The following is a 17,064-nucleotide window of genomic DNA, read 5'->3' on the forward strand; positions in this document are numbered from 1 at the left end:
GGCGGCAGCGGCGCCGACCGCCCCTCCATCAGCGGCGGCGCGAGGCTGTCGTCGGGACGCCGGCAGGTGACGCGCGAATAGGGTGCCACCGGACCGGCCGACGAGCACCCAGCGGAGCCGTCATCGTGCATGGCGAGCCGAGCACCGCCGCGTCGCTTCTCGGCGCATTGGAGAGCAGAGGAAGCTGCTGGCGTCGCGGCTGGGATCGGCAGCGGCGCCAGCAGCTTTCTCGGATCTGAAGCGACTTTGAGCGCCGATCGATCGATCTGAGGGCTGACCGATGGGTGGCGCTGGGAGGAAGACCCGTCCCCTCAGCTCCGCGACGGCGACTCGATAGTCGTGGCCGGCGCTCGGCTGCCACTCTCAGCTGTGCCGCCAGCGCTCCTGGAACCGTGACGTCACTTCTTATGGATGCGGCACTAGGGACGCCCAATGTTTTCGTAAATATAGAAGCCACTCTCTCGCGTGTGGAAGCCACGACTGCGTAGTCGTGCTCCCCCGGAGCACGCCATAGAGCGCCGGTTGTGTACTGCTACTGGGCGCACCCGCAGCGCCGTACACACTGCCGCCACCCTGCCAGGGGGGCGCCGCAGGCGCCCCAAGCGGCGCGGAGCGCCGCCGCAGGCGGCGGACAGCAGGTGCGCAAAATTAAACGCCATTTTCGGTTCCGCAGTTTTGCCACTAACGTCGAAATCCGGTACAAATCGAGACTTACGAGCCGAGCCCCCCACGAAAACCGCACAGAGCTCAGAGGGGCGCGCGGACAGCGCGCCGCCAGGGGCGCCGCAGGCGCCTCAAGCGGTGCGGAGCGCCGCCGCAGGCGGCGGACAGCAGGTGCGCGAAATTAAACGCCATTTTCGGTTCCGCGGTTTTGGCACTGTCTACCAACTTTGGTACAAATCGACTTGCACTTGGTCTGAGCCCTGCGCTGTGCGCTGCGTTTGAGCCTCCATTCTGAAAGTGTACGTAGAAGGGAAGGCAGCAGGTCCGGCTTGCGAACTCCGCTGTGCGCCGACAAGCGGTATGGCGCCGAGTAGAGGCCATTTTCCTATTAGAAAAGGCTGTCGAGAGCGCAAAATTTTCTTCGCTGCGCGCCCAACCATGGTGGGCACGCAGCGGGCGCCTGCGGCGCCAAATTTTTGAAATGTCTGCCAGTCGCCCAACCTGATCTCAGAATCACTCTGTCCCCCCCGGAACGCGCCAGGGCCGGGTGGGCCGATGACCCGCCGCCATCGGCCTATCGACGGGCGGCTGGAGCGGTCATCCTTGTTCGCAACCCGCCGGACCACGCGGCCGCTCCCACAGGCGGCGAGGCCGGCTCCAGCAGCGGCCACGCCGAGGTGGAGGACGACGCGGAGCTCGACGGCGGGGTGGAACCGTGGGCCATCGCCGAGATGGAGGAGCGGGAGGCGGCGCAGGCGCGACGCGGGCAGCGGCAGGCCAGCGGGCGTCGTCGGGGCTCAGGGCACCAGCGCCGGCGGCGGTGCGACGAGCGAGATGACAGCGAGGCCTTCCTGCAGAGCCTCGGGCCGAGCGCGTCCGAGCCGCCCGAGGGACGGCACGACGCCAGGCGCGTACGGGGTAGCCGTCACTTTCCTGCCTCACAAGGGCGGGGCTGTCCCGGAAAGTGAGAAACGCCGGGCAGCGTGGCGCATTACTGAACCCTCCCATACGTGCTCGTGCTCCTCCTTCGCTGTCCCATCTCCCCACCTCTTTCCCGCCTGGGCGGGGCGGTGGGCGGGCGCGCGGTGCGGCGCGGCGTGTGCGTGTGTGCGTCTGCAACGAAGGACCGCTCGCAGAGGACCATTGGGTTTGTACTATTAACAACGAAGGCGCTCTCAAAAAAAAAAAAGCTGAAGTGTCGAATCCAGGCGCGTTCTCGGCGTGCTGCTGCTGCACAGGTTTTGCGGCCGCCCCGAGAGGGGGAGCGGCCGCTCCTCCGCACCATCGGCCCACGGCATCCTGGGCGGCGTCGGCGCCGCCCCAACGGCCGGCTCGGGCGCTTCCCGCCCCGCCTCGGCTACACTTTGTCGCGGCGATCTAGCGGTGCGCCGCCGCACCGCGCGCCTCCCCCGAGCCTCTGCACGGCGCGATGAGCCGCCTCGGCTGCCGCCGTGGTTGCGCCGGCGCCCCTCCCGCACGGCGCGACGCGACCGCAGCCGCGTGCGTGGTCTCACTCACCTCTCCCGCCCGCGCGTCCGCCTCTCAGACCCGCGCCTCCCCTTTCCCAGGCGCCATCACCGGCACGGCCGCCGCCGCCCGTGCGGCACCCGCGGCACCTCCCGCCCCCCCTGGCGATGCTGGCCGCTACCCCGCCGCCGTAGCTACCCTCCCCACCGCTGGTGCACCGCCTCCGCCGCCCCCCTCGGCGCTTCGCCCGTGATTTTGCCGCCTCCTCCTCCACCACCACCCGTCTAAGCTTCCGCCCGCCTTCTCGCCACCGCCGTCCGCGCCACCTCAGCCGCCCTCCCCGGCGCTGCACCGGCGCTGCAGTGCCGTCGGCGCCGCCGCCCGTGCCGCCTCGGCCTCTGCGCCTCCAACCTCGCCGCGTCCGCAGCGGTTCCGCCCTCGGCGCCTCCCACCTCTCACCCGCCAGGTCGAACTTCCGCCGACGATGGTGCCACCGCTGCCGCCCCCCCCGCTCGAGCCTCGGCCGCCGCACCCCGCCGTCCGCGCCCCGCCGCCACCCCCTCCGTCACGGCACACGCCGGCACCACCGCTACTACCGCTGGCTCCGCCCTAGACGCCGCCGACCGCTCGCAAGAGCGGCGAGCCCGCGGCCGACATCCTTCTGTCAGGTGACGGTCGACGGCTACTTTCGAGGCTTTGTGGCTTTTTAAGAGGGCACCAGCAGCTTGGGGGGTGCGCGCTGGATGGCCGGCGCGGTGGAGCAGCGGCGCGGAGCCGGGGGTGCGATGTGCGGCCGTCGGTGGCGCGACACGCGGCCTCCGGTAGCGATTCGCCGCGGCTCCGGCGGTGCGATTTTTGTGCGTTTTCGAAGGCTGTGGGCGGGATAAGGCCGGCTAGACCGGCCCTGGTGTGCCCTAGTGTGTTCCCTTACACCCCTGGCCCGGGAGCAGTAGCGCGGTGCGCGTCCCGAGGGCGTAGGGGCTCAAAAAACAATTGATCACGTTTTCAGCCACTTAGAGCACACAGTGCGCGCCAGTCCCGTGCCCAGTGTAAAAGAAAGAAAAAAGGATGGGATGGGAGGACGGCACGTCGCCACCACACAGGGATTTTAAGGAGAGGGGTGTGGTGCGCTAGCCGTCGCCCACCCTTGGGCGTCCCCCTCTTCCTATATCTCTCTTCGCCGCACAGGATTTTTTTTTGAGAGCGCCTTCGTTGTTAATAGTACAAACCCAATGGTCCCTTGCGAGCGGTCCTTCGTTGCAGTCGCACACACGCACACGCCACGCCGCACCGCGCGCCCGCCCACTGCCCCGCCCAGGCGGGAAAGAGATGAGGAGATGGGACAGCAAAGGAGGAGCACAAGCACGTATGGGAGGTTTCGTTGTGCGCCACGCTGCCCGGCGTTTCTCACTTTCCGGGACAGCCCCGCCCTTTTGAGGCAGGAGGGTGTGACGACTACCCCGTACGCCCTGTCACTGCTACCCCGACGCCGACCGCCCATTCCCCCCTCCTCGTTCCCCCCTCGTGATCCCGACTGGCAAACTCGACAAGGCGTTCGCGCTCGAGCTGCCAGCGGCGCTAGGGCCGGGGCGAGATGCTCGCTTTGGAGCTGCTCTGAAGCCTCGCCATGAGTCTTCTCGACCCCGCGTTCCGCCCCGGGCGTCGCGCCGTGGCGGCGCCAGCAGGTGGGCTCCGGCGCCGCCCCGCGCGCGCGCACGCGCGGCGGCGACGCCTCCGCACCACCCGTGCCGCCGCCCGGCCGAGTGAGGAGCAGGAAGACGAGCAGAGGCAACATTTTTTGCATTCTTTTTCGGCACTAAAATTCTTTTTTCGAGGCGGAGAGCGGCGCCCGAGGCGCGGGCCGCAGTTGTTGCTGGCGGTGTTGGACCCGCTGTGTCTGTTGACACTTCGGAATCCGCGCCGCCGGCGGAGGAGGGGAAGGGCAGCTGCCTTTGCCCGCTGCCTGTTCCTGGTTGTACCCGCGTACCGTCCACACCCGGCCACGAACCCACACCGCAGTCTCCGGACGTTGCGGCGGGGGTCGGAGTCTGGACTCATTCTTCTTTTGCGAGGTCCAGGAGCATGCGGTGGGCACGGCAACCGACGAGGAGGTCGAGGAGGAGGCAGCGGGGGCGGTTTCGGGCGCGGCGCGCGGCGCCGAGCCGGACGGCCCTCCCACTGCTCGCCAATCTCGCCCCTCCCACTACTCGGTTGCCCAGTGGGCGGCTATCCAGACGGAGGGCCGGAGCTATGGGCTGGCGCCACGACGTTGCAGGACACGGAGGGGTGGAAGGAGCTGGTGAAGGCGGGAAAGATTCTGCTCTTCGACGAGGATCGGGCGGTGGTGATGCGATATGCTCCTGGCGGGGGGCGCGGTCGAGGGCGCGGGGGTGGGTCGCGCAGTGCCCGCTGGCGGGGCAAGCGGCGAGGGGGTCGCCGGGGGGGTTGGGATGATGGGGATGGTCTTTTCGGCGAGCACTACAGTGCTCGCGGATTCGACTGTCCCCCCGATCGTGCCCACCTCCATGAGGACGACGGCGCCTTCTAAAGGTCCGTCGCAGGCTGTGCCTCTTTTGGTACCTGTGTCGAACCTGTGTGCTGCGCGGGAGAGTTCTTTTTGTTGAATTCTTTTTTCGAGGGGTGGAGGGACGAGGTCCGGGCTGGGCGGCTTCTGCTGCTCAGCGAGGACCTCGAACCCCTGCTGCGCAATGGGGGGTGGGGCGGGGTTTCCCGCCCCACCGGCCATCGGCGGGGTAGGCGCGCGGTTGGGATGAGGGGGAGTGGGAGGGGGAGGTCTTTTCGGCGAGCACCACGGTGCTCGCGGATTCGACTATCCCCCTGATTGGGGGTCCGACGACGGCTACGGTGAGGACGACGGCTTCTGAGGAAGCCGTCGCCCGTGCCGTGTCTGTCGCGTGAATAACTTGTAAATTCTTTTTTCGCCGCACACATGGCCGACTCCAGTCGTATGTCGCCGTCGCTGAAGTCGCCGTCGCCGCTCTGTAGACCCAAGCTCGACGAGATTTATCTCCGCTCCGCCGACTCGCGACGGTCCTCGTGCGGCTCGCAATCGATGGCTTCGCCTCGGCCCGGGGCGTCCCTCGCGACCGCCGACCGGCGTGGCGTGCACGCGCTGGAGCGTCTGGGCGAGGCGCTCGACGCGGCGCTCTCCACCGGAGTCGCCTTTGTCCTCTTGCTGTGGGCAAAGCGGAGCGTCTTCTATGAAGTGCTGATCCGAGTGGTGAGGCTCCTTCTCTTTGTCGCCCTGCTCATCCCCGGCTGGATCCCGGCGACGGCGCACTACCTCTACGGCGCCGGCGTCAGCCGCGGCGTGCGGTACGGCCCCTCCTCCCGCCACAAGCTCGACGTCTATTCGCCGGACATCGCGGCGCACCCGCCGCCTCCGGACGGCTTTCCGACGGTTCTCTTTGTGTGCGGCGGCGCGTGGATGATCGGTTACCGCATGTGGGCCTTCCTGTTCGGGTGGGTGCTGCAGCGCAACGGCGTGCTCTGCCTGGCGATCGACTAGCTTCGTCTCTGCCTCCATCCGTCGCCGCACCACTCAATGAAAATGCCTGCGCCGCCGCATTATCCCCCCCCGAAGTTTCCCCTGCCGCGGCTTCTACAGCAGCGGGCAGGGCGTCGACCTCCGCATCGCCAATGTTGTGCTGCGGCGGCAACGCAGCTGGTAAACCGTGAGGAGGCGACTTGAATGGACCTCGGACGCAGATGAGGATTATGAGGCAGCAGAGGAGGCAAGAAGGGAGGGGGCGACGGAGGTGAGGCACCCGCGCCCGCGCATGCGCCGTCGTCGAATGCTTGCCCCAAGTGCGGCTACGACGGAAGTGGCGGCGGTGGAACGGTTGGCCAGCAAATGATGGGCAATGCGGCCATCGCCACCGCCGCCGTCGGCGGCTCGTCCAGGGTCGCATCCAACGGAATCTCCGCTGCCGTTGCGACCGTGCCCTAGCCGCAACCCTCACTCAGCGTCGCGGCGCTCTCGACAGCATGTTACTGCACTGGCCTGCTGCTGGCGTTCGACGAACGTTATTCCAACGCTAATGTTGCCCCTGGGGATAGGGGCGAAATGCGGAGGGCTGGCTAGCTTAGTCTATGCATACGTTTAAGTTATGTGCAAGTCAGATAAACGGAGGGACGTCATAGATAGAACGGAGGAGCTTTCTCCTTTAATTAAATCTCTCCTTTTAGCTTTTTGCATTTTGGCTTTAAATCCCACCGTCTCACCTCTTATGTGTTACTCTAGTGCCATCTGAGAAGGCTCGAGGCAATGCAATCTGCAAAATGCAAAATGCGATTTCAAAAAACATGAAAAACATGCGACAGCCTAGTCTGGCGCGGCCGCCTCCCCTACGACGCTCCTCAGCAGGTCCGCAACCGCCGCCTCCTCCCTCAGCTCAACCGCCGCCGCCGCCGCCCTGCTCGCCGCCGCCCTCTCCGCCGCCGCCGCCGCGCCCACCTCCACCTCGGTCGCCACCCTCTCTGCCGCCACGTCCGCCGCTGCCCTCTCCACCTCCGCCCTCGCCGCCGCCGCGCGCTCCTTTGCCGCCCTCGCGGCCGCCGCCTTCGCCACCGCTCTGGCGCGGGCGAGGCTGGCCTAGAGTGTGCAGATCGTGCGCTGAAGCGTGTGGACCCAGTCTCGAATTGCGGCAAGTTGCTGAAACAGCCGCGCAAAACGACCATCTGCCTAGATGTATGCTACGGCAACACTAGCCTCGGACGCCGCCGCCGCCGCCTCCGCCGCCTCCTCCCCGGCCACCGCCGACGCCGCCTTGGCCTCCGCTCTCCTCGCCTCCGCCGCCGCCCGCTTCGCCCCCGCCGCCGCCGCCGCCGCCGCCTTGCGCGCCGCAACCACTCGCGCCGCCGCCTTCGCCTCCGCCGCCCTCGCCGCCGCCGCGCCGCCCTTGGCCGCCGCCAGCGCCGCCGCCGTGTCCGCCGCCGCCCTCGCCGCCGCGTCCGCCTCTCTCTCCAGCGCAGACACGCCGGCGACCAGCCCCTGCAGCAGTCAGAGGGGCGGCGGTCAGCAGCGGCCGGCAGCGAGACTGGCGAGACCGGCGGCGAGCCGAGCAGCAGAGAGCGTCTGGCCGGAGTGAGGCTGTGGCGAGGTGTGCACGAAGCGGGGCGAGGCAGCGGGGCGAGTGGAGGGGTCTCGGAAGTGTCTCGGGAGTGCCGCGCCTCCTCCTTGCCCAGCTTTGCCAGCGGGCGCAGCTCCTGTTCACAGCAGCGCGCCGTGAAGAGACGCCGTTCACACTCTCAACGCCGGGCGACGAGCGAACCCGCATTGGCAGATCGGGGCCACACACGGCGGCGGCTACATCTCGCTAATCTCGCTTCGATCTCGCCACTACCTCGGCTAGATCTCGGCTGTATCTCGTCGACACCTTTGGCAGCTCCGGGCCAAACGCGGCGGCCGCGCGCTCTTCTGCCGCCGCGTCCGCCTATACAGCAGCCGCCGACGGCTGGGCCTGTTAGGGTGTGGGTGAGGGTGCCTGCTGTGCTGTGCTGAGCTGAGAGCTGAGCTGAGCTGAGCTGAGCTGAGCTGGGCTGGGCTAGCGGTGCCGGCGTGCGGTGTTGCACACACACCTGCTCCGCCGCCCTCGCCCTCGCAGCAGCGCTCTCCACCGCCGCCGCCCTCGCAGCGGCCTCGTCCGCCGCCCTCCCCGCCGCCGCCTCGGCTTCGACCAGGGCTACCGCTGCGCTCTTCTCCGCGGCAACCGCCCTCGCCTCCGCCGCGCCCGCCGCCGCCGCCCTCCCAGCAGCAAAGTCCGAGTCGGCTATCGCCGTCTGCACGGTGGCCTTTGCCGGCGGCGTCGGCCTCGCAGCCTTGGCCGCCGCCTCGCCGCCTCCCGCCGCCGCCATCGCTGGGGCCGCGACGGCACGCTCGGCCTGCGGCGGCGGCGGCGGCGCGGCGAACGTCGACAGCAGGGCCTGCGACGTCAGGCCGGCCGCGGCGGCAGCGAGGGCGGCGGCCGCCGCAGCCAGGAGGTACCTGATCAGGCCGAGGTCCGGCTCTGGCGGCTTTGATGGCGGCTGCTCGTCGGCGTCGCCAGGACCTCGCTGCTCCATCGCGTCGGCCGCCGCCTCGAGCCGCCGTGCCTCCGCCTCCAGCTCTGCCGCCTGCCGCTGCAACGCCTCGAGCTCTCTCTCGTCGAGCCGCAGCGCCGGGCGAAGGGTGGCGGAGCGGCGGAGCGGCGGGCGGGAGGCGGGCAGTCCGGGCAGCGCCGGCGTCCAGGCTAACGCGTGGAGAGAGAGGAGCAGCATGCGCCTGTTGTTTTTGTTTTATGCCCCCAGCCTCGCGCCGAGATAAAAACCTGCTCGCTCGCTATTTTCTCCGCGAATTCTTTCAGCAGAGATCGCCTCAGAGATTCGGTAGCGTTGCTCGTTCCCGTGTCGGGAGTCGTGGTTGACACTCTAGAGTTGACGGGGTCTAGAGTTGACGGTGGCAACTGCCAGGTTGCAACACTGGTTTCGCACTGTGAACGCTGCTGGCTGCTGCCGATCATCAACTAAAGCGCCTCGTCGCACGGCCCAGCAGCCCCAAGAACTCGTCGCGCGGTCCTCGCTCGCAAACATGCCTGCCGCCCTGCGCGCGTCGCCCATGGGCAGGAGACTGCTGCTGGACGGCCGCTCGCCCGCGCGCCGCACGCTGCTGCGCCACTCCACCGTCCAGCGGCGAGACGGCTCGGTCGCCCCGCTGAACAAGCTGAGAGGAGCGCGTCGCCCCGCCCCTCTCCCAACGCTTGGATGGGACGGCGAACGGGCACGGCCGAGCCGCCAGTCGTGTGTTCGGCCACCATCGCGCCCGCCTCCCTCCACCCGCCCACCGCCCCCGCCTCTGCCCAGCCTCTGCCCCCCCGCCCCCTTCCCCTCGCTCCAAGCGCCGGCCCGCACCGGCCCGCCGAGTCCCTCCAACCGCGCCGACGCGGCAGGCTTCATCGAGATCGAGCGCAAGGCTCCTGCGCCATACCGGCCCGCAGCCGACAGGCTCGCCGACTACGCAGAGATCAACGGGCCCGCAGACCAGGCCGAGCTCACGCGCCAGTCTGCGCGGTGCATGGACTGCGGCACGCCCTTCTGCCACACGCACACGGGCTGCCCGATCAGCAACGTCATCCCCGAGTTCAACCAGCAGGTCTTCGACGGCGAGTGGCGGCAGGCCTACTCCAACCTGGACACTTCCCAGACGCCTCCCCGCCCCCGCCCAGGCCTACTCCAACCTCGCCTAATTAATTGTTAATTGTATGTAATTCTCCCGCCCAGGCCTACTCCAACCTCGCCTCGACCAACAACTTCCCCGAGTTCACAGGCCGCTTCCTAGACACTTCCTAGTCACTCCCTAGACACTCCCTAGACACTCCCTAGACACTCCCTAGACACTCCCTAGACACTCCCTAGACACTCCCTAGACACTTCCCTAGACACTCCCTAGACACTACCACATCGCCGCCCTCTCCACGCCTGCCGCTCTGTCCACAGGCCGCGTCTGCCCGGCGCCCTGCGAGGGGGCCTGCGTCGCCGGCTTGGTCGACGAGAGCACGATCAAGTCGCCGGGAGGTGTGAACGGCGTCTCTTCACAGCAGCACCTGTGAACAGGTCGACGAGAGCGTCACGATCAAGTCGATGGAGTACTCCATCATCGAGCGGGCGTGGTCCGAGGGGTGGGTGGTTGCGGCGCCGCCCGCGCGCCGCTCGGGCAAGAAGGTCGCCGTGGTTGGGTCGGGCCCTGCCGGGCTCGCCGCGGCGGACGAGCTCAACAAGAAGTACGGCCACGCGGTGACCGTGTTTGAGCGGGCGGAGCGGGCGGGGGGGCTCCTCACCTACGGCGTCCCAAACATGAGGCTCGGATGAGACCTTTCCGAGACAAATCCTGGACCCTCCCTGGACCCCTGCCCCTTGCAGGCATCCCAAACATGAAGCTCGACAAGGAGACTGTGCAGCGCAGGGTGGGCCCGACGGAGGCGGAGGGATACCCTCTCGTCGCTCATCAGTAGATTGAGTTAAACTAATTAATCGATTAGGTGGACCTGATGGAGGCGGAGGGGATCTCCTTCGTCACTTAAAAGAGTTGATCAATTATTAATTAATCGATTAGGTGGACCTGATGGAGGCGGAGGGGATCTCCTTCGTCACCGGCGCAGAGGTCGACGCCGCCGCCATCAGCGAGACCGTGGAGGGGTTCGACGCCACCGTCCTCGCCATCGGGTCGACGGTGCATTTTCGTAGACACCTCCTAGACACCTCCTAGACACCTCCTAGACACCAGACACCTCCTAGACACCTCCTAGACACCTCATAGACACCTCATAGACACCTCCTAGACACCTCCTAGACACCTCCTAGACGCCTTCTGGCGCTCATGAAATCACGACTCACGCCACTGCCTCCCCCCCCCCCCCCCCCGCAGGTGCCAAACAACCTCCCCATCCCGGGCCGCGACCTCGACGGGATCGTCTACGCGATGGAGCTCCTCCTCACGCCTAGTGAGTTCATCAATCTCGCCGAATGAACGACTTAGGATCGTCTACGCGATGGAGAGCTCCTCCTCACGCCTAGTGAGTTCATCAATCTCGCCGAATGAACGACTTAGGATCGTGTACGCGATGGAGCTCCTCCTCACGCCTAGTGAATTCATCAATCTCGCCGAATGAACGACTTAGGATCGTCTACGCGATGGAGCTCCTCCTCACGCCTAGTGAGTTCATCAATCTCGCCGAATGAACGACTTAGGATCGTCTACGCGATGGAGAGCTCCTCCTCACGCCTAGTGAGTTCATCAATCTCGCCGAATGAACGACTTAGGATCGTGTACGCGATGGAGCTCCTCCTCACGCCTAGTGAATTCATCAATCTCGCCGAATGAACGACTTAGGATCGTCTACGCGATGGAGCTCCTCCTCACGCCTAGTGAATTCATCAATCTCGCCGAATGAACGACTTAGGATCGTCTACGCGATGGAGCTCCTCCTCACGCCTAGTGAATTCATCAATCTCGCCGAATGAACGACTTAGGATCGTCTACGCGATGGAGCTCCTCCTCACGCCTAGTGAGTTCATCAATCTCGCCGAATGAACGACTTAGGATCGTGTACGCGATGGAGTTCCTCCTCACGCCTAGTGAATTCATCAATCTCGCCGAATGAACGACTTAGGATCGTCTACGCGATGGAGCTCCTCCTCACGCCTAGTGAATTCATCAATCTCGCCGAATGAACGACTTAGGATCGTGTACGCGATGGAGCTCCTCCTCACGCCTAGTGAATTCATCAATCTCGCCGAATGAACGACTTAGGATCGTCTACGCGATGGAGCTCCTCCTCACGCCTAGTGAATTCATCAATCTCGCCGAATGAACGACTTAGGATCGTCTACGCGATGGAGCTCCTCCTCACGCCTAGTGAATTCATCAATCTCGCCGAATGAACGACTTAGGATCGTCTACGCGATGGAGCTCCTCCTCACGCCTAGTGAGCTCATCAATCTCGCCGAATGAACGACTTAGGATCGTGTACGCGATGGAGTTCCTCACGCGCAACCAGAAGGCGCTCTTCGCCAACCTTCCGGCGCTGCTGTTTTAACTGTAATTTATTACTCAACTATTAATTAACAGGCGCTCTTCGCCAACCCGCCGGCGCTGCTGTTAATTAACTAACGGTACTTAATTACTCAACTATTAATTACCAGGCGCTCTTCGCCAACCCGCCGGCGCTGCTGACCACGGACGTCACCCCAGAGGCGAGAGCTAGCTCACACCCATTAGTTAATGACTAATGGACGGGCTGATGAAGCTGATGTCCTGGTGATCTGATGAACGGGAGGTTGGGACGGCGCCTCGAAGTGATTACTCAGCTACTCGGCCTTCACTCACGCAAGTCCCACTTCAGGTCGGGCTAGCCCTATTAATCAACTAAGTAATCACCCTTGCTAATTACTTAATTAATCACGCCAGTCCCCCTCCAGGTCGGGCTCACCTAATTAATCAATGAAGTAATCATCTTGCTAATTAATTAATCACGCCCGTCCCCCTCCAGGTCGGGCTCACCTCCAAGTACGGCGGCGGCTTCATCTCTGCAAAAGGCAAGCACGTCGTCGTCATCGGCGGCGGAGACACCGGCACGGACTGCATCGGCGCGTCGCTGCGGCACGGCTGCAAGCGCCTCCCTGGACACCTCCGAGACACGTCCTGCACACCCCTGCCAGGCACGTCGCTGCGGCACGGCTGCAAGAGCCTCATCAACTTCGAGCTCTTCCCCGCCCCGCCCGACGAGCAGGTGACACCTCCTAGACACCTCCTAGACACCTCCTAGACACCTCCTAGACACCTCCTAGACACTACCCCCCCCCCCGACGAGCAGGCTCGCCTCTTCCAGACACCTCCTCGACACCTCCTAGACACGTCCTCGACACTGCCTCGACACCTCCTAGACACCTCTTAGACACCTCCTAGACACCTCCTAGACTCTTTCTAGACACCTCCTAGACACCTCCTAGACTCTTTCTAGACACCTCCTAGACACCTCCTGAGACACTTCCTGGACACTTCCTGAGACACTTCCTGGACACTTCCTGGAAAGTTCCCCGCCGTCGGCCACACTTCTCCACCCGCCGCTCACCGCCACCCCCTCCTTTGAACCAGGACAAGCGCGGCGAGGCGTCCGGCAACCCGTGGCCTCTCTGGCCTCGAAGCCTGCGCGTCGGCCTGCTTGGCAGAGGAGCTGCTTCTCACCACTCACACCTTCGTCGCTTAGGCCGCGGATCATGCGAGTCGACTACGGCCACGAGGAGGCGTCGCACCGCTTCGGCGCGCGCCTAGCCGAGATACCGCCGAGAGACAGCCGAGATACAGCCGAGATGTGCAGCCGAGAGACAGCCGAGAGACAGCCGAGAGACAGCCGAGGGGCAGCCGAGGGGCAGCCGAGAGACAGCCGAGGTGCAGCCGAGAAAAAGCCGAGATGTGCAGCCGAGGTGTGCAGCCGAGGTGCAGCCGAGATGAGAAATGGCGACGAGAAGTCGCACGTCGCTTTCAGCGCCTTATCAGCCGCACTTGCTGCCCTGACTTGCACCTGCTGCTCTTCTCTCCTGGACCCTTCCCTGAAGTTTCTCGGAACCTTCGCCCCAAGGCGCCGACCCGCGCACCTACTCCGTCCTCTCCAAGGAGTTCGTCTCGGACGGCGCCTCCATTCACAGCGCGCCGGAGGCACGCCGCTGTGAACAGCGCCTGCCCATGCCCGCAGCTGTTGTGACCAGGCGCCGGCCGCGTGCGCGCCGTCAAGACAGTGCAAGTTGAGGTTGGGCCGGACGGCCGGTTCGCAGAGGTGAGAGGGGGGAGGGGGGTGGGCGGGCGGGGGGCACCGATGACGAGGCTGGATCGGCTCACTTCTGAGGGAGTGTGAACAGGTGGAGGGGAGCGAGAGGGAGCACCCCGCGGACTTGGTCATCCTCGCGATGGGGTTCCGCCACCCGGAGCAGGCGAAGACGCGCCCATTGCACGCCCACGACACGGCCACGACACGCCCACGACATGTCCGCGATTCTGCCACACGCCCGCGAAGTATCCGTACCCCCCCCCACCCCCTTCCCCTTCCCCTTCGCAGGAGATCGTGCGCGCGTTGCGGCTCGAGACCGACCAGCGCTCCAACGCAAAGGCGATCCTCTCAACCAGCCACGCCGACAGTCGAGTAGTCCATGAGTTGATTCGCCCGCGCTCAAAGTCAAAGACAACCGACACCTGCGACTCATTCACTAACGAGTTGACGCACGGACCGCCTCAAGGCGAGCACGAGCGACTACAAGACCTCCGCCCCCGGTGCTTGCTCGGCGGGCAGCTGCCGCCTAACCCTGTGAACGGCGCCTCTTCACGCCGTCCGCTCTGCCTCAGGCGTCTTCGCGGCGGGCGACTGCCGGCGCGGCCAGTCGCTTGTCGTCTCTTAATAATGAATAGGTCGTCTAAGCCGTCTGCTAAGGTGTTAATGAATGAATAGGCGCGGCCAGTCGCTCGTCGTCTGGGCGATCAACGAGGGTCGCGGCGTCGCAAAGTCGGTGGACGCGTACCTCGGAGGGAAGGGGTGGTGAGAGGGGCGAGAGGGGGGGCCTTGCAGGCGGGCGAGGCGCCCGCTCCGCATCCGCCGCCGCCGACGGGCATGCGGCGGCGGTGTGGCGGTGGGCGTGGCAGGGGACGAGAGCCGCACAGCGACCAGCACGAGCAGCGGGCAGCGCATGTTATGGTATCGGTCGGTGATGCGCGGGGACACCCTCGTGACCCTGTTTTGTACGTCGTCTATTGTTGCGCGCCCTCGGTGGATTGGCGCAGTGAGGAAGGGATGTTCATCTAGTATGAATTCACCGCAAAAAGAAAAGGAGAGCGGCCGGAGTCGCGCGCTCATTTCTAAGGGGTAAGGACTAAGGTAAGGTAAGGTAAACGTCTGCCATCGCACACACTTAAGTGGTGGTGGGGTGGGCAAGGGGTAGGGGGTAGACAGCGCCCCAAAATCCACCAGTCTGGGATTTCGCGCAATCGCTTGACTCTGAAAAGCTCGCATGTACCTCCTGAGGAGGCTCCTGCAAGCGCTGTGGTCGCCGCAGACTGGCTCCGACTTGACGGCAGCATGGAGACGTGATGCCTCCATGCTGCCGTCAAGTCGAAATCGACATGCGAGTCGATCTTTGGCTCGCCAGAGGTACATGCGGCGTTTCGGGCGACAACAGCGCTGCGAGACCGCGAAGTGGCAGTGGACATGCTCCCATGTTGCCGACGCGGCGCCGGAGTGGCCGTCGCTGCTCGCCACGACCACGACGGCTACTCTGATACTCCGGGCCGACCCGTCCTACCCGACGGTGGCACTCTTCCACGTCTCGCGCACGCTGAGAAAAATTCTGAAACGCCGTGCAGCAGAGTCGCCGACGAGTCGGTCCGCGTGCTTCCTCGTGTCCCGTACCGTTCTCACACATCCATAAACTCACTTTGGCCTCACTGAAGCGATGCCTCATATCCTGAATTCCCAGATTTTAGATTAGGACACTGTCTACCCTCTACAAGGGGGGGCGACCCTCGCATCTCCACGCCCGGGACACGGGCAGGAGCCCCACGGCATTCAAAGTGCAAGCACCGGCCCGGTGCCGTGGGTGAGCAACCTGCACCCCACTCCCTGCGCCTCCCTGCTCCCTCCCAGACACAGGGCCCACACACAACCCCCACAGCGTGGACGACTGCCAAGCAGCGCTCATCAAGCAGCGCTCATTTCTTATTCGTCATAACTCATATTTGGTAAGGTAAGTGTAAGGTAAGAGTAACCTGGTTTGTGGAGCTCCCGCAGATGTCTAGACAGTCCTGAGCCTGTCCAGACAGTGTGTCCAGACAAGCGTCCAGACAACGTCCAGACAGTGGCACATGGCTCCACTCTTCACAGTCAAGTCTCGTAGTCGTGGCTGGACGACACTCACAGCACCCCTGGGGCTGCGGAGGCCACTCCCCACCCACCCACCCACCAACCAAAATAGGGTTGGCCCCCTTACTTGGAAATTTCCCTTCGCGGGGGGGGGGGGGGGGGGGCGTCTAGACAGCAGAACTTAACAGAACTTGAGAACTTGAAGTTTTGAACTTGTAGCTTTGTCTAGACCGCTGTCTAGACAGGCGCTCTTCACAGACGGGTTAGCAAAGTGCCCCCATGTATGTAGTAAGGTGAAGAACAGTCAGGCTCGGACTGGACACCAACGCGGTATGGGTGGACGCAAGACAGATGATGACGACACGCACGAGCGACACACAGACACAAACAAGCTCACAAGACACACAGCCAGCGGGCTGCCACACATCCTGAGTGGGCGTACACATCACTCAGGCCACGTCCCCCCTGTCGCCCCCCCCAGCACTCCAAGGTGCCAAGAGACAAACAACAGCACAACAACACAGACAGGCGACAGGGGCGAACGTGTGAGACTAGAGCAGGCCCCCCCCGGGGGGGGGGGGGATAAGAGTCGGCAACTGTGGCGGCCAACGTCGCAACGATGCTGCGGATAAGGGCAGAGCAAGCGTGCCGCGCATTGGTCAGGTGCCATACTGCGCCATGAGCCCCCTCACCGCCGCCGACCACAAGGGCATCCCGCTGCTGGCGGCCCTCGACGAGGCGCTCGTCGCCGCCCTCCGCTCGGGCGCCATCAAGTTGCTCCGCACCGAGTTCCTGCGCGCCGACGGCTCCGAGGCGGTGCTGCCCAAACTCCTCCGCCGGCAAGAGCTGGAGCGAATGGAGGAGGAGCGACGCATCCGCATCTTCCTCACGCCGGAGGAGGCTGTTGCGGCGCTGCGCTCGCTGAGCCGCGAAGTCGCCGGGCTGACCTACGGCTGGGCCTCGCCGGACCACCCCGACGTGACTGGAGAGTATCTGGCGAACGTGCGGCGCTTCCTGCGCGACCCGCTCGGCGAGCACGTGACCGCCCTCTTCTGGGAGTGCGCCGCTGCCCCAGACCCACCCCGGGCCCAGTGGCTGCGCTGCGTGGGAGGACAGGCCTTCCCTCTGCGCCTATCGATCACGTGTCGCTTCTCTCACACTCTGCCGCCCCCCCCCGTGCGCCCCCCCTCCGCAGCTTCTCTTCGCTCCCGCAAAAGCCAAGGACGGCGGCAGAGGACGATTTCTTCTATCAAGCCCTCAAGGTCCGCGCCGCCTTCTCTCCGCCGCCCTCTGCGCCCGCCGCTCTTCTACTCCCCACTCTCTCGCCCGCACACATGCCCGTGCTTCTCCCCACGCCTCCCTTCTCCTCGCCCCTCCGCAGGTCATGGGCGACGTCTACGCCTCTCTCTTCGGCACGATCGTCATCCGCCACCGCTCCGTGCCAGCCCGCCCGGCGGAGCTGGACGGCGAGGTGGTCGTCCTCGTCGAGAAGGGCGGCGGGCTCGACGGCGCCGGCGCCGAGGCCGAGCGCGAT

The 17,064-nt window shown here is 65.2% G+C and overlaps 3 protein-coding genes across 3 annotated transcripts; 2 read left to right on the plus strand and 1 right to left on the minus strand.

Moving 5' to 3' along the window:
* Positions 1–5,080: 5,080 nt before the first annotated feature.
* Positions 5,081–5,659, plus strand: EMIHUDRAFT_98944 (hypothetical protein; the record flags this gene model as incomplete). The annotated part of the gene is made up of 1 exon (XM_005785623.1): positions 5,081–5,659. The coding sequence occupies one exon, from the start codon at positions 5,081–5,083 to the stop codon at positions 5,657–5,659; it is 579 nt and encodes a 192-aa protein (XP_005785680.1).
* Positions 5,660–6,475: 816 nt separating this feature from the next.
* EMIHUDRAFT_98945 (hypothetical protein) lies at positions 6,476–8,409 on the minus strand (the record flags this gene model as incomplete). Its single annotated transcript, XM_005785624.1, has 4 exons — positions 6,476–6,745; positions 6,908–7,144; positions 7,530–7,586; positions 7,732–8,409. The coding sequence occupies 4 exons, from the start codon at positions 8,407–8,409 to the stop codon at positions 6,476–6,478; spliced, it is 1,242 nt and encodes a 413-aa protein (XP_005785681.1).
* Positions 8,410–8,643: 234 nt separating this feature from the next.
* EMIHUDRAFT_449382 (hypothetical protein) lies at positions 8,644–14,491 on the plus strand. The gene is made up of 17 exons (XM_005785625.1): positions 8,644–8,858; positions 9,078–9,304; positions 9,409–9,454; positions 9,625–9,671; positions 9,742–9,970; positions 10,048–10,091; positions 10,241–10,357; positions 12,177–12,416; positions 12,782–12,822; positions 12,894–12,946; positions 13,266–13,316; positions 13,393–13,460; positions 13,543–13,614; positions 13,740–13,790; positions 13,918–13,951; positions 14,024–14,048; positions 14,127–14,491. The coding sequence occupies exons 1-17, from the start codon at positions 8,720–8,722 to the stop codon at positions 14,215–14,217; spliced, it is 1,575 nt and encodes a 524-aa protein (XP_005785682.1). The 5' UTR covers positions 8,644–8,719; the 3' UTR covers positions 14,218–14,491.
* Positions 14,492–17,064: the final 2,573 nt, after the last annotated feature.

The sequence above is a fragment of the Emiliania huxleyi genome (assembly GCF_000372725.1).
Source record: "Emiliania huxleyi CCMP1516 chromosome Unknown EMIHUscaffold_16, whole genome shotgun sequence".
NCBI lineage: Eukaryota > Haptophyta > Isochrysidales > Noelaerhabdaceae > Emiliania > Emiliania huxleyi.